Raw genomic sequence first — 21,159 nt, 5'->3', positions numbered from 1 at the left:
TTTTCTAGATGCCATTAAATTAAAAAGCCCTTAGAAGTGTGCGTTTAAGATGTTTGGACTCTGAATGCTATTAAGGTAGGCTTATGCAGCATTCACAGTAACTGATTTTTTTTCAGTGTCATAGTTTTTTGCTTGTTTGTGTTCATGATTTTTAAATTAGGGGGGTTTTTTGTAAGTCATGGGTTGCGTTTTTTCCCTCCCTTCACAGTGCTATTTAAAACTAAACATTACCCATGTACCAGAACATATATCCTACTATCATTTAATTTAAAATCCTTTAGACAATCCTTCCTAGGCCTGTAAGCTGTATTTGGAGAGGCTGAACAAGAAATCTTAGGAGGTGTCAGGTGTTGCTGGTTGTGATAGAGCCAAACCACATGGAAAGTGCTGCCACCCCCTCCTCCACGCTGGCTCAAGGGTCTATTCTTCGTTTGGCTTTGTGACCACCTTGCTGGAATGAAATACCAGGATTAGCGTCTGCATCTTTAGGCTGAGCTTACAGACCACCGGGGCCACCTCCAGCGAGGTGGGGATGACCAGAAAACATCTTTTCTGGGGCTGGATGCGCTTCCCTCCGTGGCACCTGGGGCTGAGCTCCTGCTCCTGCTTTCTGAGCTTCATGGAAATGTTTTAATCATGCCCTGGTTTCTCCTTCCAGCATTTAAATTTAAAAAGAAAAAAAAAAAAAACCACAAGCTTTGTAAAAAGTCTGCCCAGACACTTGTGAACACTTTAGTACACTTTGAGGTTGTGATGATTTTTTTTTTTGTTGTTGTTAAATATATAGTGTGGCACATTGGTAGCTGAGGGCATGGAGTGCTTTGCTGCTGCTCCTCAGTCGAGGATGGGAAGAAAATGGCAATAAAAAAAGCTCTCTGCTATTTTAAATTTGAATAATGTGTTTCAGAAGTCAGTGGATTTAGCTCAGGCTGCAATGACTTGCTGTTTAGCTGCAAACAGCCTTCGAACTACACTGGGGCTAGTGTAGCTTCTCAGATTCAGGTGCAATTTTAATTAAGCTGTCAGTATTGATTGGAGACTATGCTGAAAACGCTGGAGCTGCTGGATTTTTGCTTTCTTTGAGCCTTGCTGGCCGTGGGTCCCTCTCAGCCTCTAGCCTTCCCATGCCAGCGGCTGCTGCTCAGGCTGCTCTGGGTGCGCGGTCCCCTCCGGTGATGCTTTGCCTTCCACTGGGTACCAGGCAATCCTGCTCTGGGGATTTAGGGATTCCTGGGCTCCACAGCTGTAGTGTAGAGATGAAGTCGTCTTATTCGTGTCTGAACAGCCTCTTCCTTCCTTATTCTGCAACACGGAGCCTTTAACAGGTCTGTGTCCCTGCTGTCCTCAACTTAGTTGGGTAATGCTTGCCTTAAAAGCCCATCATGCTGAGCATCCCTCTGGCGATGTCCCTTTTCTAGGAATTTAGCTTTTTGCCGCTCGGTCCTTCCTTCTCACCCTGGAGCAGCTACCTGAGGAGCAAACGGCCATGCCGAGTAGTCATTGAAGGGATTTCTGAGCTTTACCAGACAAAGCCAGCATGACAAATTAACTTTGTCCATAGCACTTAAAGGCACTTGGCCATCACGAGAACGAAGGGGAACGTGGTACCAGGCTGAAGCTTGGCCCTGGGTGTTCAGTTGGGGTGTCCTGTGCCCTGAGCACGATGAATGGGACAAAACACCCTGAGCAGGGGATTTCTAGGGTGAGAAACCTGCTAGCACAAGAGGTGGTTCCTTTCCAAAAGGCTGCATACATCCCTTTTTAAGGGCCATAGACTGGAATAACCCTCTTTTTTTTTTTTTTTCCCCTGGATTTGGGGTGGCTGTTTCCAGGTTGTTCATTCTCACACCTCCCCCTTCTAAGTTCTTGCTTCTCCTTGAGTATTTTAAACAAGTTATCACCTCGTCTGACCTTTGCCATCACCCTGCTCTCTGACCCCACGGGGGATTTCCAGCCCCGCTGCCCCTCCCCAGCCGACGCGGCCGCCTACGCCAGCGCCCCAGCCCAGGAGCTGGACAGGAGCAGCGGCAGCCTGGGAAGGAGATAAAAGTAAGAGCAGAAGCAGCAGCTTCCATCCTCAGCCGGGGCTGCCCACAGCCCTTCCACCTCCGACGGGGTTTTAAAATCCTTGGCTCTTAGCGTGCTGCGTTATTTCTAGGGACAAACCAGCTAAGTAAGGTCTATTTATATGAATGTTCCCAGCTCTTCCCACTCCACAAATTCACCCAGAGACTGTCTTGATTGTATAATATACATTATATGGAAGCTATTTATATATGAATGAATGTTTTTATAGAAAGGAAGGCAAGGAGCTCATATTCTCCATTAAACTGGAATGGCAGCTCCGGTTGCCAAATAGCAATCTCTGACCAACACAGATGTGTTAGCAAAGGACTGACTGATTTCTGGTTTTAATAAACTGTGGTTTGCTGATTTTCCTAATTGTACAATTACCTTAAGAGGTGGTAGTGTCCCAGCCTTAGAGATGAAACTTGTAAAAAAAAAAATAAAATAAAATAATTTAGTTGAGAATATGAAGGAGCTTTGTAAAATTTTTTTAAGGCAATTGTGAATTGTCTAGGCTAGCCGTTTACACTCTTCTTTATAAAAATAAATAGGAACTTTTCAAATTGGCAAATCTTTATAGATCGACTAGTGATGGGAGCTGTTATTTTGGACTTTCATAGTAAATCAAAGGGAAAGTTGCAGTAGCATTTAGACAGACGTAAGTGTTCAGTATTGCTTCTTGTATTGCATTTTTCAATAAATTTTCAAACAAAACTGGCACCCTGGCCCTGAACCCTTTTTTCTTATCCTCACCCTCCTCCAGGTCTCCCTGCCCGCCCTGGCTTCGTGGCAATTTGCTTTTTCCGACCTAAGCCAGACCCACGGCGGCCCGGGCAGAGCCGCTGCGCGCCGTGACGGCCAGAGCTCTGCCCAGCGCCGCGCCGGGCCCTGCCGCCGGCACCGGCTGCGTTCTCCTGCGCTCTCGGGGGCTTCAGGCACTAAACAGCTCCCAGCGGGGCCACGTGCGGGACTGAAGCCCCAGAAGGGGCCACGAGGGAGCCCCAGAGTCCAAGTTTTCCCTAAAGCATCATCGCTTGATACAAAACCTCCTGTGGAGCTACTGAATTTGAGGTGAGCTCGGGTGAGGGTTTCTGCTCAGCAGCTCCTGCCTCACCCCGAGCAAATGTGATTGAACTGGAGCGGGGGCGATGTCTAACCCAGCCTTTGGGTTTTTTGTTTTTTTTTCTTTTTTTGTCCTGTCTCATTTTTTCTGGCCACAGCATCTTTAAGGAAGGACAAAAATACCAAGCAGAAAGCTGACAGGGCATCTTGGCCGCCAGCCCGACAGAGAACAAAAGCCAGTTGGCCCAGTTAGGACAGCTGGAGACTGGGAACTGGCTGGGAAGAGCATCCCTGTGGGCAGGGGCAGCCCTGGGGCTGGCTGCAGGACCACCCCTCGTGCCTCAGTTTCCCCAACGGACAGAAAAGGAAGGGTGACACGACCCCGTTGCCATCATGCACATGACTATATCCATGTGCTAGAAGCAACACTAATTCAAATTGCTCGGGAGACAAGTCACTGCATCTCACTGACACTGGCCTTTGGCCAGTTTGCTTTCAAGCCACTCCGAGTATTAAATCTCGATGTCCTGTAAAGCAAAAATTACAAAGGAGCCACAGAAATCGGCCCCGGATAGCTGGGAAACGGCCACCGCTGGAGCTGCTTTTCCGTAACATGTCACAGTAACTTGATTTACTTGCACCACCGAGGCAGAGCCGAACATCACGTTGTTATTCCCCCAAGCCAGCGTGGGCTGTCGCGCACGGCCGGGGCAGCCCCGGGCTCCTCGCCTTGTCCGACCCGATTAGGGTCACGCCAAAACACGCTTTAAATAACCCTGTCCTGGGGAGCTGGGCCTTGCGGCGGTCCCGGCTCCTTCAGAGACCGCGCTGGCACGATGGGCCACAGCCGGGTGCGACCCGCAGCCCCAGAGACACAGTGTTGGGGGACAAACAGCCAAGGAATGGCTTAATTCCTCCGCTCAGCTGCACTTTGAGGTGTCAGTCACCTGCCCCCTCTCTGCGTTATTTAACAGCACCCAGGGAGCAGCACTAAGCTCAACGAGCTGCGCCTGGCTCGGCATCAGCCTGGGATGGGGCGATACCTGGCAGCATCCCCGACCGGGGCGTGCTGGGCTCCAGCAGCGTGTCCTGAAACCATCAGCCTCGGGAGCCCGGCACCAGGGCAGCCCTAAGGCGAGGGGACGCTGAGCTGACGACCGTCCCCACTGCCCCTGCCCTCCCCAAGGGGCTGCCAGCCCGTCCCCTCCCCGGCGCTGGCAGGGACATCGGTGGCACCGGGGGACCCGTTCCCGCATGGCCCATCCGCCCGAGCCACGATGCTTTGCCAGGCAGGGCCATTGCCATTGCAAGTGCAAGGACATCCACAGCGCAGGGGACGTTTGAGCCCCATCTGAGACGCCCAGGGGAAATTTGTCCCCAGCTCATTTCCCCAGGGGACGAGCACAGGGACAGCAAACACCGACCGCGGATGCTCAGCCACCACCCTTCACTCCGCCACCGAGCCCTGGGGCCACCAGCCAGGAGACCACCATGACTGGAAAGGCTTTTTCTTAAAGTTCCCCCCCTTAAAGCCTCCCCGGGCCGGGTGCCCCAGGCATGGGGTGCCTTTACCCCCCACAGCACCCTTTTCCCATTAGCTCCATGCCTCAGTTCCCCCCCCAAACTGCAAAGTCTGCCAAGCCCAGAGCCCTGTGGCACTTTGCCTGGCTACAGGCAAGGAAAATATTAGGTAAACAAACACCATGGCAATCTAGAGAGATGCAAATAAATAAAAAAAACCCCAAACCAAAGCCCTTGTCCCAACACCAGCAGAAGGCAGCAGCAGCCCGCGGGCTCCCGGGGGCCAAGCCAGGGCTCCTGGGTGGCCCTGCACCAGCTCCAGCCTCCCAATCCCACACTGACAGCAACGGCTCCCTCTCGGAGGTCCCATCCTTTGGGAAGGAGCCACAAAAGCCACTTCCCTTCGTCACCCATCCCCATCCCTGGTCCTTCCTCGGGTCTCCATCCCGGCCCCCAGCCCGGGACCCGGAGGAGCAGCCATCACACCAGGAGGAGAAAGTTCCCATTCAAACACCAGCTCATTCCAGCCCGGGCTATTTTTAGGTTGTTCCTCTCGTTTCGGGGGCTCGGGCAGGCAGTCGTGTTCCCGGCAAGTCAGCGTGGTGGCCCGGGGTCAGGGCCGCTCTCAGGGCCCCGAGGGGAATTGCTGCGGGAGCCAGGCAAGCAGCGGGGTTGACTCTGCCGCTTTTAGAGAGGAGAGCCCAGGGTGGTTTAGGGTCTGGGATAAACAGGGTTGAAAGGGAGGAATTGCATTTGCAACGGGCCAGGTAGGACGCAGCGAGCTCAGCCCTGAGCTGCATAACTGGGGAAACTGAGGCACGGGGGAAAAATCAAAGCTGGAGGCAGGGAGCGACCTCCCGTCCCACAGCAGCTGGGTGGGCGGCACCGGGATCACCCCTGGGTCAGCACCGCTGCAGGTCTGCAGCCATCGGCCCCAGCAGCTCCTCCCTCCCACCCCAGCTCTAAGGGCTCGACGCTCCCCCAGGAGCAGCCCCCCAGGCCGGTCTGGGGGAGCAGAGCATCCCCGCTGCTCTGCAGAGCACCCCAGGACCACGCCAGCCCCTGGAAAACCGAATCAATGGCTGGGATTACACCCCAGTGCACACCAGTACAGCTCAGGTGCTCCACACTGGGCTTCCCAAACACCGCAGACGTGAAGCGGCATCCCTCCAGCCCGCTCCATCGCCTCGCCTCCCCCTCCCAGCTGAGGCCGGTCCAGGCTCCGAGCCGGCCACGCTTTGGTCCATGCTCCGGAGCAGCCACGATGCCAAGTCCCCGGGGAGCCGCACACGCGGCTTTTGGCCATTCCCGGTGGGCCGACACACGCTTTCCCCTGCCACCCCCCCCCCACACACGTCCTGCCAAGCTTCTCCATATGAGACAGTTTTCCTGGGATAGGAATGGATTCCCAAAGCCCAAATTCTCAGCCTTTAAATGTCCCAAGTCCCGGTTAGCCCCTTGCACGCCAGACACCCCATTATCTGCGCAGCCCTTCCCCCCGTTTGCCCCCAGCACGGGCAGTGCTCCCCAACGGGCCCCAGGCCCCAGAGCTTTGGGCTCCAGCTCCGGCAGCGCAGGGACGCTGACAGCAGGGACGGGGGCCGCGGGCTTTGGAGCTCGGCTCTCCCCAGCCCACCCCGAAGCAGCCCCAAGGGGATCAGCCCCACCTTGCACAGCCCCTTTCTGCAGTGGGGAAAATGTGCTGAGCCTGGGGTGCCAGCGAGTCTGTGCAGGACACCCCCAACCCACAAGAGTCAAAAAATAAAGCAAAAATAAGAAAAATCAAGCAACTACCCATAAACCCACCCCAGCTCCAGCCCCGTCCCAGCTCCCTCGGGTGCCGGGAAGCACCAAGACGGGCACCTTTGGCTCGGTGCTGGCTCATTAATGCAGAGAGGCACTTCACATCACACTTATTTCTTTTTTTTTTTTTAAATAAAGCAGCACCCTTTATACCTCGCCAAAAGGTCACAAGGCTTTATAGCACTGGGGAGCACATCCACACCCCATCACCCCCGCTTAGGGGTCCTCATCTTTAAACACAAGGCGCAAAGCGCCGCACTATCGCTCAGTGCACGTCGCGACGGCCCCAGCCTCAGCCCCGGCACGGAAAGCCCCGACACTTCGTCTTCCCAGCGCCTCAGGAAGGAGATTTATGGCAAAGAGCACTCGCCCTAAATAATGCACCAACATTTGCATTCCCTGGCTGTACTACAAGTGCGCGGCCACTAGCAGAGTGCTTTCCTTTGCATAGGCTCTAAATCTTAAGGAAGGACTTACCGGCCAGGCAGACTCATGGCTGTGGCCTCCCTCGCTGCGGAGAGAGGAGGAGGAGGAAGGAGGAAGAGGAAGGGCTGCAAACAGCCGAGGGCTGGCAGCTTGGTGGGAGCGGGTGGGCTGAGCAGCATCAGCTGTGGGGTGGGAGCGATCACCCCCCAGCTGCGGCCAATCTGGCCGTTAGCCAGCCGTCCTCGGGTTTTTGGGTCTTTGCAATTGGGATCTGCTGCTTTTTGGCACGGCTGCTCCAGCCCCTCTCTCTCTGTCCCCCCCGTTTTGCCCCTTTGGGGGATGTTTCCTGGCCCGGCTCCCACCCTGCCCCATTGAGCTGCACAGTCCTTGGCTCCAGCTCCATGCAGGTGCCCCGTTAAAGAGGTGGTCGAAGGGCTGTTATTAACCCCCACCACCTCCCCTGGGGACAGAGGTGTCCCAGCAGCAAACCTGGAGCCCCGCTGGCACCGGCCGGGGTGGCCCTGGGCATGGGAGACGCTGTTGGGGAGGTCTGCGCCCTCCCCAGGGCCTCTCTCCCACGCACAGCCTATGGCAGTGCTTTCCCCCAACCCATTTTCCACATTTTGTCCATTTTTGGCCCAAACTCCGGCTGTCCCATAACCGTGCACCAGCCTAGAGGTGCCTTGGTGGTGCGGGGGTAATTGCAATTAGCGGGGCCCCTTGCTTCTCCTGTTTCCGTCCTCTGCTGCGGTGGCCCAAGGGCTCCCGGTCAGCCCTGGGGACAAGGCCACGATTTTCTTTTGCTGGTGTTTTTGGTGAAATCCCCCTTTTCTTGACAGGAATCTCCTCCTGGGGTGGGGATATGCCAGTGGGTAAAAATGTCTGTTTAATCTGTAGTTTATAGAGCCGGTTCCTGGGCAGGATGAGACGATACCGTCCAGCATCACCCTGCACGAGCTGCACAGCGTGAGATCTCCAGCGCTTCCAGGATGGTTTAACTTCACAGCTCGGCAGCCGAGCGGGGTCAACGGAGGGATCCAGGGTGGATTTTTTTGCTTTAAATTTTTGTTTTTAACCCAGATCCATCCCCACCCAGTGTTATTCCCAGCACGCTGCGGGGACAGCGTGGGGGCGGGAGCACCCACGGCAGGGCGAGCCGCTGAAGCCAGCGCTGTTAAAATCCCACAAACGCTCTTGAAGCCGGGTCCGCAGGCAGAGCTGCAGGTGAGGGATGCGCAGATGATGCTTTCCCCAGAGAGCACAGGTCTTCTCACCCCACTGGATTAATTAATAAAGCACTTTGAAACGATACCTTTGTGGCTCAGAAAAGCCTCCCCAGAGGATGCTGCTGAGTTGGGCAGGAGGCTGCTGGTGCAGGACGATGCCGGAGCAGGTGCGTGGTCCAGGCAGGACACATTGCAGGCAGGGTCCCCTCTTGTCCCCCATCATTTGCCACGTTGGGTTGCAGCCGCTTCCCGATGTCGGGCTGAGCCTCAGCCAGAAAACGAAGGGGGAAAGTGAAAACAAAAGCCCCCAGCCCCGAAGCAGCTCCTGGCGGGGCTCCTCACAGCGTTTTGGGCTTGAATTTCTTGCTGCCGGTTTCCAAAGCGTGGCCCAGGGCCTGGCGTTAGCTCTGGCTGCAGCTGGTTAAGCCCAAATGAAAAGTTATTTTCAGATAAAAACAGCCTCCTGGCACATCCCCTGGGATGCTGCTTTGGGGCAGACCCCGCCGGTGACTTTCTGTTGTTGCTGTTTATTGCATTGAACCAGTGCCTAAATAATTTTGAGATTAAGCAGCCAAATAAATAGCTGAGCTGTGCGCTGGTATCGCTCCCAGTGAAACCTCAGAGATGCTACCAACCCCCAAACCGCAGCCCTCAGCCCCATCTCTGCCTCCCTGCAAAGGGGGATGCTGGTACCCGGACTTTTTGGGAGAGTTTGCATTGGAAAGAGAGACAGCCTTTTCTTGGAAAGCAGGAAAAAACCCCACTGCAGGGGTGGGGGGAAGCTTAGGGGTTGCTTTTTGGGCAAAGGGGGGTTCAGCACCCTGCAGCCGGGGGGGTCTCGCATGGGAGCGGGGTCGGTGGAGATGGGGCCGGCTCTGCTCCGGGCAATAGGGCACGAAGCAGACACTGCTCCTGTTGGAAAGGGAAAATAGAAATTGAAATGAAAAAAATAATAATAAAAATTGAAACAAAACATGCTGAGTTTTCAAAGGGAGGAAAAATACAAAAGTTGTGGAAAACCCTGACTTTTCTAAAACGAGCGCGGAGCGGTTTTGTTTCTCACAGGCTTTAATCTGCCGTTCCCCAGCGCCGGTGCCAAGCGCCGTCGGTAGTGTGGGGCGGTGTGGAAGGCGATGAAAGCCGGGCGAGAGACAACAGCATCGCCAGCACAACCCCCCCAGTCCCGCAGCCCTGGCCCCCGGCCCCAGCCCCGTGGGGTGACTAAAAGGGGTGACAAGAGCCCCGGCCAGGGACGGTTCCCCTCCGCCCAGCCCCGGGCCAGGGGGACGCTGGCCTCTGAGCTGCTGGGAAAGCTTGTGCTGGCAATGTATTTTTGCCAGAAAAGGCAGTTTCCAAGCCATTCTGCCGGGATGTTTTGGTCGGGAGAAGGATATTGTCCCCGAGGTTTGCAAGGTCCGAGGCTCTGCGCTTGCTTCAGACCAGAGAGAGGGAGAACCAGAGACAGGAATCAAAAAAAAAGAAAAACATTTCATGCAGAGAAAACATACTTCAGCCATTTATGTGCACCATGGCGGGCTCTGGTCTTGGGAAGGCAAAAGGCAGAGATCCCATCTAAGCAGCAACACCACATTTTGAAGCCTCCCGAGTTGATGGAGCACAGAGCCGTCCTCCTCCCTTCGCTCTGATCCATCCTTCGACCCCTCGGCATCCAGGATGACGACGAGCCAGGGGAGTGGGATGGGCTGAGCCCCCAGCACGGGCAGACACGGCCGCTGCGGATGGCCGGGGTGTTTCTGGCCGGAGACCAGGATCAGGGCAGCGATCAGAGCGCAAGGGCACCATTGACTTCTGGATCGATGGGGAGGGCAGGCTCGGGGTGTTCCCTGGGGCTGGGCAAGATGCCGGTGCTGGATGCTTCAACAAGGCAAAGCTGCTTTGCTTTTTGGTAGGCGACATCTCCCCAGAGATGGGGGAAAAGAAACAGGCAAAGAGCAAAAAGATGCTTTGGAAAGACGCAGCCATCTGCCCGGGTGGTACCCTGCCACGGGGGGACAGCGGGGATGCTCCCACCTTGGTGGCCTTGGCAGCCACCCGAGGCTCAGCGCCCGCCGGCGGTGGGTGCCCAACCACCCCCCGGCTCCGGGGTCTCTGCCAGAGCCAGAGATGGACTTGGTGTTAAAAAAAAGGGGTTTTTTGGGGGGGAGAAGGACCAGCTCAGAGCCTGGCGTTGTGCCTCCCAGGGCGGAGGGAGGACAGCCTGGTGGAGGTCTGTCCCCGCGTTCGCATGAGCCGGTGCCACAGCTGGGACCCTCCAGCCCCTGCCTTCAAAATACAAAGGTGAAGGCTATTCCTCCAGTTCCTATTGATTTTAACCATGCCGCAGCATTGCTGCCTCGTGGCCGTGCCATGGCCGGTGGGACCTGCCAGCTCCTCGCCCCTGTCCCCACGAGCCCTCCTGGGTGGGCATCACCCACGGGGACATCGGAGGGACACCGCGACCACGGGCCGGGGAATCACCAGGAATCAGGGCTGAGCACCAAAGCAGCGACCAGCCCACGCCTTCCCCAGGGGCAAACATGGCAAAGGCCCTGGGAAAGAAATGCCAGAGCAAAAATGGCTCGTTTGCAAGAAAATGGGCAGCCGATGCTTCCCTTCCCCGGGCTGCTGAGCCCGGAGCTGTCTCCCGAGATGGGATGCAACCCGCATCCCACAGCGCAGCCTCACCCAACAGCGTGAACTGTTTCTCTACTGCATTTCTCATTTTATCCACATTTTCCTACTGCATTTTCCTGCTGTGATGGGTTTTTAGAGGGGTTTGTTTCTGTGCTACCCTCTCGCCAGGGATCGCACCACCCCAGTGCCAAGCCCGGCTCTCCGGCCTCATCCCGTGCAGCTCCTGTTCTGCATCCAAAGGGCACCAAATAACGCGACGGCACCCAACGGGGCCCAGCAAAACCAGCACCAACACTAACCCCTACCTCTGTGCCCCATCGCATCCCTCCCACTACCTGCATCCCTCACCCAGCAGAAAACAGCACAAATAAACCCCGAGCCGCAGACGGGCTTTGGCCACCACCGCACCCCAGCGACTCCCTTAATTTTGCAGCTGCCTGCACAGCAGGAGGGTGGGGAGCAGCCTCTCACCCGCTGCCTGCAGCTCCGCAGGCACCTTTACATCCCTACTCCGCAGAAAAAAACCCAAAACAAACCTTGAGCTTATCACCTTATCCTGCAAATATTCAGCGGCTGGTTATCGAGCATCCTTGTTCTCAGCAGCTGAGCCTGGCTGGGGGCAGCGCGGCCTCGGAGACCCTCTGGGACCGGCTGCCGCAGGCGTGCTGCCCACCCCGAGCATCCCGCAGGCGAGACGATGAGGCGAGGCGGGACCGCGTGGCATCGAGATAATATTTAATAGCCCCGTCGGGCTTACGTGCTCTGGTCAAGCAAATTTTCCGGTGGGTTGAGGCTGGGCAAGGGGACACCACCCCCCAAAACATCCCCCCACCCCAAGCCCGCTGAAATAAAGTGCTGCGGGAGCCAGCGGGGCTTCGCCCGCCCTGCGTCCCCGTCCCGCAGTTTGTGTTGGGTCTCAAAGCGAGGGCTCCTCTGGAAAAGCCACCAGGAGAAGGGCTTGTAAGGCCAAGGGCATCCACTGGGAAGCCGTCGAGAGGCAGCCAGGAGAGGACATCCCGCCGCAGGCGAGTCCTCCCCCAGGAGCAGCGGGTCGGGACCTCCCTCTTGGCATCCACTTAAAAACGCTGCCCCCGAGTCCCTTCTGGACGTGGGGTTTTGGGGTCGCTGGTGGGTGCTGTGGGCCAGGATGAGGGACCGCGGCATCACGGGCCCTGAGGGCCGTGGGGACGTCAGACCCGCGCGCCCCGCTCCATCCCCACCGCCCAGGAGATGGGTCGGGGCTCGCCCCGGCTCTGGGGGTCGCTGGGCTCCAGCAGCCGGTCCGAGGACTCGCCGGTGCTTTCCAGTTTGGCGTAACCCACCAGGCTGACGTGGTCCAGCCGGGGCCAGCTCCGGTTCTTACGGTCCTTGATGGGGGCCACCAGCAGCACCCCCGGCTGGCCGAGGTCCAGGGACTTGGAGTGTCCCGGGGTGTGGAGCTGCGCATCCGGGCTGAGCTCCGCCACCGCTGGCTCTGTGCCGGGGCAGCCACCATCCACGTTGATGATGACATGGCCACCACCACGGTCCTGGCCACGGGGTGGGATGCTGCTGCCGCTGGAGAGCGGAGCCCGGGAGAGCCGCGGGGCTTCGGTGGGGGGCTCGGCAGGGCCCCCCTCCGCCCTCTCGCCGGCCCCCCGCGCCGCCGCGTCCAGCAAGCGGTTGTTGAGCTTGATGACAGGCAGCGCCAAGGCACCGACGGCCGAGGAGAGGAGGGACTCAGCTCCGGCGCGGCAGGAGAGGCTGAGGTTGGCCTCGGCGGAGGCACCGGAGCGGAGGCTGAGGAGGGAGGCGGCGGGGGATGCTGCCGGGTGCTGGAGGAGCTCGGCCGTGGTCTGGAGCCGGTTGGGGCCATAGCAGTTGGACCACTTGCTGCCAGGGCCGGGGCAGGGCTGGCAGGAGAGATCCACCTGGTAGCAGCCCTCCACGCTCTCGGAGTTGGCCTTGGGGACGGGCTGGCCGTCACCGTGCTGGCAGTGCCCGTCCTCGGGGCCGGTCCCCTCGGGGAGACCCACCGCCATGGAGTAGAGACCCTTCTGCATCAGCCTGCGGGTCTCCATGTCCCTGTTCTCGTACAGCATGGTGTTGGCGCAGATGAAGATGAAGAGCCCGATGCCCATGATGACGGGGCCGATCAGTTTGAGCTTCTCACTGTGCGGCACGTGGCGCCCGGCGGCCACCTCCCTCCTCATGTCCCCTGCGGTGCTGGCATTCCCTGCGCCGGCCCCGGTGCCCCCGGGTCCCCGGTGGGGCCAGTAGCCCACCACAGCAATGGTCATGCCCACCAGCACCACCGAGATGCCCACCATGACGAAGGCTCCTGACGGCGAGCGCATGCGGAGCTGCCCTTTCACCGGGACCTCCGGCGGTGACTTGCGCCGTAGCCTGCGTCCCCGGCGCCGCGACGGGGCGGGGGGCACCGGTGGCTTGGTCCCCCCTGCCTCTGGCTCCCGCATGGGTCCATTGGTTTTGGTGCTCTCAGCAGTCATCGTCGCCGGCTCGGCCGCTCTTCCTGCAGGGTGGGGAGGAGAAAAAGGGGGAGAAGAGGCATCACTTGAAGGGTCTGGAGGTCTGTGTGCCCGAGATGCTGGGAGCATGGGGACCACAGGGACACTGGGAGCACAGGGATGCTGGGAGCATGAGGAGCATAGGGACACCAAGAGCGTGGGAAGCACGAGGACACCAGGAGCATGGGGATGCCGGGAGCATGGGGGACAGCGAGCCCGCAGGCTGCACCACATCAGGGACCAGCACCTTTGCTCTCCTCCTTCACCTGCCTGCTCTCCTCGAGGCACTTCTCTCTCCCTGCTCGAGAGCAGTGGAAGGGCTAAGGTGCTCCCCCCGACCACGCCACCAAAGCCTCAAAACTCATATCCCTAAACTGCCTGGGCTGCCCAGGGCAGCGAGGATGGCTGGGACCCCGCTGCACCGGCACAGAGACATCACTGGCATCAGGGGGCCAAAATGACCCGTCCTGGGCCACCGAGTCCTATGACGCCTGCAAAAGGCAGCACCAGCCAGCTCGGCTCAGCAGCAGCGAGGGAAGGGGCCGTTTACTTGCCCGCTGGGGAAACTGAGGCACAGCTGCACGTCAATACCCAAACCAGAGGCCTGACAAAGCCGCACTGCGCGAGGCCCTGCGAACGATGCAGCTCCCCAGTTTGCGCCGCTCGCTATCCAAACAGGACCTAAAAACCTGAATCAACGTCCCATCGGCCTCGAGCCGCTCACCAGACCACGGGACCCAGCAACCCAGCACCCATGCAGGATTTTAGCCGAAAGCAGCTCTCTTCCCGATCTGCTGCTGTCTTCTGCTTCGGGGAGAAGCCGACCCACTCAGTGCATGCACAGGGTCCTGCCCTTGTGCACACCGAGATAAAGCTCCACATCCAGGGATTTAAGGGCGTTCCAGAGCACACAGTATTTTATTTTATCCAGTACCTTGTTTCCTAGATGAACAAGAAGGTGTCGAAGTTGCTGCCAAAACCAGCCGGCGACCAGCCCGGCAGGGAAGCATCAGCTGCGCTGGCACCGTCATGCACAGGGTAAGCGGTGCCCTGCGATATGGGGAAGCTAAAACACGCTCTGAACATGTCCCAGACCGAAAATATCTTTAAAAAAAAAATAATAACCTCGTGTTGACAGGAATCTGTGTCCTTGCAGCCCGGCTGCTCGCTGCTGTGTGCCCGGCAATGGTTGGTAATGCGGGCTGTGGCTGTGCAGCCCGGGCGGGACGGCGTGTCCGTGCCCTCGCCCGCGTCGCCTGGCGCTGCCGGCACTGCCGGGGCCGGTGCGGGAACGCTGCCCGGGCTGTTCCCAAACGGGGGCCGGGGCCGCGCCGGCGGCGTGAGCGGGGAGCGCTGCGGGGGCCCCAGCCAAGGGATGCGGCGCGAGGGGCTCGCCGCGCCGCTGCATCTTAAATGGCAAAAGAAAAGCGTTGGGATAGCAGGGCAGCCTGGCGGCATCGATATTCAGCAATTAAAAGCCAGAAACTAAACCCAAGGAGAAACACGCTGGCAGGAGGAGGGTGACCGCTCTAATTTTACTCCCCAAGATGAATGAAGTGCCGAGAGCCAGCGACCAGCACCACTGACGGCAGAAAAATAAGATACTAAGTTTTTTTCCCCAGTCTTAATCATCTTAAGGTGTTATTAGCATCAGAGGGAAGGAATTAAAGATATGACTTTCAGGATGACAGCGTGTTCCTGGCACAAGGCTGTCAAGCTGTGACAATTTGAATAAGGGAGATTTAAAGGGGAAAAAAAAACAAAATAAAGTCCCAAACAAAAGAACCCAAACCCGCAGCCCACTGCTGAGTGGGGTGAGAAACCTTTCTGCGACACAAGCCGATAATCCTGCATTGCAAAGGGGAAAACACAATAAACCGAACGCAATGGTCACCCTGAATGGAAAAAAAGAGTTTTAAAATATTTTGGTATTAAAGAGAAACAAGCGGGCACTTGAACCTGTCCCAGAGCCTGTGGGGTCCTTTGCCTCCAAATGCCCTGATTTAGGTTATAGCCCAGCTTTCTCTAATTACCATCTTAGATTCGACTTCTCTTAAACTTATATTAAACCCTTTAAATGCCTTGCTTAGGGATTGAAGAAAGTAAAACCCCCTGAACCGCGGGAGCGGAGCAAAGGCTCTGTGACACCGGCCGGGGGACATGTGAACCCCCCGGGGCTGACGGCCCCCCAGGCCGCCCTGAGCACACACAGCCCCCAGCCACCTCCTGGTTTTGGCCCCGAGCCCCGGCCGAGCCTCTTTAAACCCAGTTCCACCGTTCTCTCCTCTAACCCCCCGTTATCTCCTCTAACCCCCCGTTGTTCTCTCCTCTAACCCCCCGTTATCTCCTCTAACCCCCCGTTGTTATCTCCTCTAACCCCCCGTTATCTCCTCTAAGCCCCCCGAGCCCCGTGGGGCCAAAGCCAGTGCCCGCAGGGACCGGGAGCACCCCGGGTCCCATGAGGGCGTGCGTTGGGTCCAGGCGATGCTCACCTGCACCGTGCCCAGCTGCTGTTCCCATGCTTTTATACTGGATACAGCCCAGGGTTAAACTGGGGGAGCTGGGGGTGCTTAAAAATGGGCGCAGCAGGACCAGAGGGTGCCCATCCACCCCGCATCCACTTGGTCCAGACCCAGACCCATCGCCCCCTCCATCTCCCTTTCCCTGGGCACAGGGATGGAGATACCGGGCAGGAGGGACAGGCAGATGCAGGCAATCTGCCTGCAGGCAGGGAATCCCCTTCACCCCCTCCCCAGCCCCCTGCCACCATCCCTGCCCCAGCGCCTCTCCCCTTATCTCCCCGCTGCCCGATAGCTGCCTGCTTTCCGAAGTTGGAGCATTTAATTGCTCATCGTCGGGGCTGGTTGTTCCCAGAGTTCAAAACCATTATTTTTATTAATAGAATCCCCAAGGTTATATAAGCTCTTTAAAAAAAAAAAAAATAAAAAAAAAAAAATAAAGCCCAGCGTTGCCATCCAATTCTGCAACTCACAGACGCCGACACTCACGCGAATTAATTCAACGTCGGAGCAGCGGCGCGAGACACAGCTCGGCGGGAGGGCACGGCCGGGGTCTCGGGGTGCTGCCGGGGCGGGGGGACAGCCCCGTCCCTCGGCCGGGACAGGCGCTGGCTCGGGGCTGCCCCTCGCTCCCGGCCACCTCCCTCCAGCCCGGAGGCAGCCGTGGTTCACCGGGACCCGACGCCTCCAGTTTTGAGGTTTTGATTCCCGGTGGGGAGGAATGACAGTATAGAAATGTAAATGCCGTTAGCGTTAGAGAGCGAGATGAGGGCTGCTCTGCTGCCAGGTTCGGAGTTAAGCTTCCAATCCCTGCAATAAGCCTGGCATTAAAATAAACGCAAATATTTCTCTAATCCCCCCCATCACGAAGGCATATTGCTGGCTCCACCCTCCCACCCCAATCCTCTCCCGCCGCCTTCGCAGACAGACGCTCCTAAAATTTGACACTAAATCCCAACGCATCCGACAACAGCGGAGCTGGGCTGGGGGTGAGGCAGGATTTGGGAAGGGTCCCTCTCGCAGGCGGGTCCCCGCATCCCTTGGGTGCCCCGGGGATGCTCTGCCCCTGCGATGACCGTGCTGTCAGCTTCAGTCTGCAGCATGCCACAGGCTATCAAAAAGCAGATTTGGCCTCAAATTCTCCGTCCGGCCGAGGGCTGAGGGGCTGCACCAGTGCCTGGCCGTGCCACGCTGGTGCCCTGTCACCGGAGACGCCAGCCAGCGGCCGGCCAGCTCGGTGATGTGCTGGAGAGCTGCAAAACCACCCTGTGGAAAGGGGCCAAGTGCAGGCAACGCTGAGGGCAGCTGCCTTCCCCTTGCAGGTTTAGCCCCCTTGCCAGTTACCTTTCCAGGATAGCACCCGGGAAGGGCTGCGGTGAGGGACGGCCTCCACCGCACCAGCAGCGATATAAAACAGCATCTCCCCAGGGAGAGCATTTCCATTGCTGCTGTCCTGCCCCGCTCCAGCCTGCGGTGCCCATCCTCAGGGCACGGTCCCGTCCTGTGCCCGGGACCCCATCCTGTGCCTGGGACCCCGTCCTGTGCCTGGGACCCCGTCCCGTGCCCGGGACCCCGTCCCGTGCCTGGGACCCCGTCCTGTGCCTGGGACCCCATCCTGTGCCTGGGACCCCGTCCCGTGCCTGGGACCCCGTCCTGTGCCCGGGACCCCGTCCTGTGGGTCTTCTGCATGTCACGTCTGCAGCGCATCACCCCGGGGAGCTGGCACGGGGAGCAGCCCAGGCTGTAACGAGCACTCAAGAAATGCCTGACAAACAGAAAGCCCCTCGTTTTTCCGTTTCGTTTCCTAAAATATTGCGACTTTAAAGCCACTCTCCTGACTTTGGGAATAAACCGAGTTTGAAATTCATTGCCAAATCAGCCAGCAAAGCCCGCAGCGTGTTTAAAGGCCGTGGTGATGGGCGAGACCCCCAAAGTGCTGAGACGGCGCAGCCCCCTCTGCCTTGTCCAAGCCCCCGAGGGAGCCCAGGGTGCCAAAGCCCGCGGTGGCTGAGCTCCCCCAAATCCTCCCTCCGCAAGGAAGGGGGTCCCAGGCAGCCGAGACCTTGTGGGTACAAGGATGCTCTGTGCTGCGAGAGCCCTCCCTGGCTTCCCCACCCACCGGGGAAGGTATGGAGAATGGTAATGACAGTCTGCGCCGAGATGCGACGCTTAAAAATAACTCCCTTTTTCAGCCTAACCTCCAACGCCGCCCCCGGCACGGGGCAGGGAGGGGATCGCACGGAGCAGCGCCCAGGCACCGGCTCCCCTCTCCCCATCTCGCCTCCCATCCCGGCTGGAGGAGAGACGAAGCCGGCGGGGGAGCAGCGTCGGTGCCGGCGCGTGGTGCAACCATCATCTTGGATGCTCGGGGTGGTTTGAGACCCCACGTCCTCGCCCACATGGTGCCTCCTCCTTTCCTATTTTTCTCAGTCCACTTCAAATTTCCCCCCCTTGGCTACGCATTAAAGGTGTCCAGAGAGAACAAGACAAAAAGCCACCAGGCATCTTTCTGGGACTCTCCCAGCAGGAGAAAACCCTGTCACCATCCCAGCGCCCACCGGCAGCTCCCAGCCCGAAGCTGCGAAGCCTCCTCCAGGCTCCGTCCCGAGGGGTAAATCTCCCTGCCGCGACCCCCGCACAAGTGTGTTCCCAACGCAGTGACAAAATCTGTCTCTGCAGCTTCAGCTTTGGCTGGGGACACCCGTTAATCAATCATAATTAATTAAGTTCCCTCACAGAAGCGTTCACATAAACCCAGTAACGCTAATGATCACGGTGCGGGCAGGATTATCCCCCTCCCCAGTGGGAACCACCTTCTGCTCCTGGGCTGGGGGTCTCACGCCTGCTTTCAACAGGGCTTGTGATATATTTTCACCTTTGCTGCAGCACAGGAGATGCCGGCTGTCACTATTTACCCTCTGCCCGTCACCCAAAGGTGACGGCTCATCAGTCTGCAACATCCCTCATTTCTCTCTCCGCAGAAGCGGAGACCTCGGCTTCCCCGAGCGAAGGCCGGGATGGATGAGACGTTAACACACAACCGCCTCCACTGAGCACTCGCTGATGGAGACATCACCTCCACGCCCGGCCAAGCCGTGGAGAAGCATCTTGCCAGCTTCCCATCTTCAGGTCACACGTCCCGGACAGCAGCCAGGAGCCACCGGGGCCACCGCTGTCACTTGGAACACGATCCAGGACAGCAGGCTACGGGGAAAGATGCTGCTGGGGTGGTTTGGGGACACGGACGGGTCTGGCCCTTTGCTTTCCACCCCGTGCTTGACGGTGGAAGGTCCCGATGGGCAAATGGGATGCAGCAAGGCCCGGGAGTGGAGAGAGCCACCAGTGCCACCAGTGCCACCAGTCCCGTTCACCTTGACTGCTCCAAAGTCCTCCCTGCTCCCAAAACGGGGCCATCCGCTAAACTCCTCTCTACCCCTCAGGCAAAGAAAGTGCGTGGAAACATCCAACTGATTACTAATTACACGAGCTTGCCTTACCCAGATTTGCTCTGCTAATTAGACTAATCTCTACGGCTGGGAAATGAGCCGCAGTCACCCATAGCGAGGAGATCACGCGAGTTGGACGGCCGCTTAACTCGTGTCAGACCCCTGCGAAGGGGATCGTAATTCCCTGCGAAGGGGATCGTAATTCCCTGCGAAGGGGATCGTAATTCCCGGCCGCTTCTGACGGGCCATTGTTTGAGGAGACAATAGAAACGCCGGCAAATTTTGTGTTTCTCCTCCAAGCTGATGCTGAAATCAGGACATCTGCATTGCTCAACTTCTTTTGATATGAACCAGATGCAAATAATTAATAAATCCAAATTCAAGATAATGCAGGCATCTAAATTTAAACAGCAGATTTCTAATGGCAGCTTTTTGCTTGCTGGGAGGAGGAGTGGGGAGCTCAGGGGGATTTCCCGGGAGAATTCCTGCCTCTTGGAAGCGGTGCGGGGTGGCCGGGCACCCGGGGCTGCAGGCTGCAGCCAAGCACCTTGCAAATCCTCACGGCCAAGAGAAAAGGAAGGAGGAAAAAATCCGTAGGCTGGGATTTCCAGGGAATTAGGACCAAACTCTTTCTGAATTTGGCACCTTCCCTGCTGCTCCTTTGAAAAATCCCTGCCAGCGTGGAGGGAGGGAGGGAGGGGACGCGGGGGGCTGCCAAGTCCTCCCCGCTCCCAGGCATGGCCCAAGTTATCCAGCGGGTCCAGGCACCTACAACCCATCTCCTCCCACCCCAGGGACCCCCCTCCCACTTTGCCTGCAAGCAGCGAAGTTCCCGGCCGTATTCCCAGCTGGGATTCCTCGTGCCTCCAGCATTTGAAACCTCCCACCTCCCTCCTCTTCACCCTGCAAAAGCCCCCTCTCCCCGGTTTTGTGAACAGGAATCAAAACCCACCTGGAGGCGCGACGGGAGCCGTGGGTCCGGCTGCGGTTGTCCCCCCTGCTCCAAGCCGCAAAGCCGAGCCCCGAAAGGCCCTCCCGACCCCAACGTCCGCGGGTTCCCGGGATCATTTCCCCCCACTTCTCCTCTCTCCAGTGACTACATCAGATCCTGCGTGGGGATTTGCTGCGTGACCGCTCCGCGCCCCAACCCTCGGCGAGGAGACGGGGAACTGCAAAAAGTGCTGGGGTTCGGGAGCTTCCCGGGGCCGTGCAAGGGTGCGCGGGGCCGCGCGCGGGCTTGCACACGAGTGTGCCTGCACACGAGTGTGCCTGCACAGCTGTGCACGCCGGCGGGTGCACGCCGGGGCGCGGGCTGCCAGCGTCTGTGTGTCCATCTGCCCGTGTCTGTGCGCGTCCCTGGTGTCTGCGGGAGCGCGTTTGTGCCCGTGGGTGCCCCCTGCCCGTGGGTGCCCCCTGCCCGTGGGTGCGCCCTGCCCGTGGGTAACCCCGTGCCCGTGGGTGCCCGCTGTGCACCCCGCTGCGGGGTCGGCGTGCCCGGTGAGTGTGCCGTGTCCGCGTGTCCGTGTGTCCGTCTGGGTACCCACCCGTGCCCCCGCTCCCCGCCGCCCCGCACTCACCGGCGGCCGCCGAGCCGTTCGCCTCCCGGGGCCGGGGCCGGTCCCCCGGGGGCGGCGGGCGCTGGGCTCCGCCGCCGCGGCCGGGGCCATGGAGCGGCGGGGCGGCCGGCTCCCGGCTCCCGGTTGCCGGCTGCCAGCTCGCCCTCGCCGCCGCCGGGACGTCTGGGCGAGGGGCGGGGGGGCGGCGGGTTCCGCCCGGCCCCGGGTCCCCGCCCCGGCCGCGGCCCCGCGGGAGGGCGGAGCGCGGGGATGGCGGGGAGGGGACGGGGGGACACGGGGGGGACACGGGACGGGACCCCCCCATGCCCCCCCCCGCCCCGGGGGTGCGGGCTGCGGCGCGGCCGGCAGCCGGTTCCCCGCCGTGGGAAAGT

General features: G+C 58.9%; 1 protein-coding gene across 1 annotated transcript; it reads right to left on the bottom strand.

The window, feature by feature from the left end:
- Positions 1–11,636: 11,636 nt before the first annotated feature.
- Positions 11,637–20,920, bottom strand: TMEM200B (transmembrane protein 200B). The gene is made up of 2 exons (XM_082329315.1): positions 20,789–20,920; positions 11,637–13,251 (listed from the first exon to the last, which is right to left on the bottom strand). Exon 2 carries the CDS (start codon positions 13,226–13,228, stop codon positions 11,930–11,932), a length of 1,299 nt encoding a protein of 432 aa, XP_082185441.1. The 5' UTR covers positions 13,229–13,251; positions 20,789–20,920; the 3' UTR covers positions 11,637–11,929.
- Between the last annotated feature and the right edge of the window lie 239 nt (positions 20,921–21,159).

Source organism: Platalea leucorodia (assembly GCF_965183815.1).
Source record: "Platalea leucorodia genome assembly, chromosome: 18".
Taxonomy (NCBI): Eukaryota; Metazoa; Chordata; class Aves; order Pelecaniformes; family Threskiornithidae; genus Platalea; species Platalea leucorodia.
The sequence above is the reverse complement of the archived record's forward strand: the minus strand, read 5'-3'. Positions and strand labels throughout refer to the sequence as shown.

Bases quoted from the DNA above. Each gene is read 5' to 3' on its own strand.
- TMEM200B (XM_082329315.1), bottom strand. From the start codon at position 13,228: ATGACTGCTGAGAGCACCAAAACCAATGGACCCATGCGGGAGCCAGAG.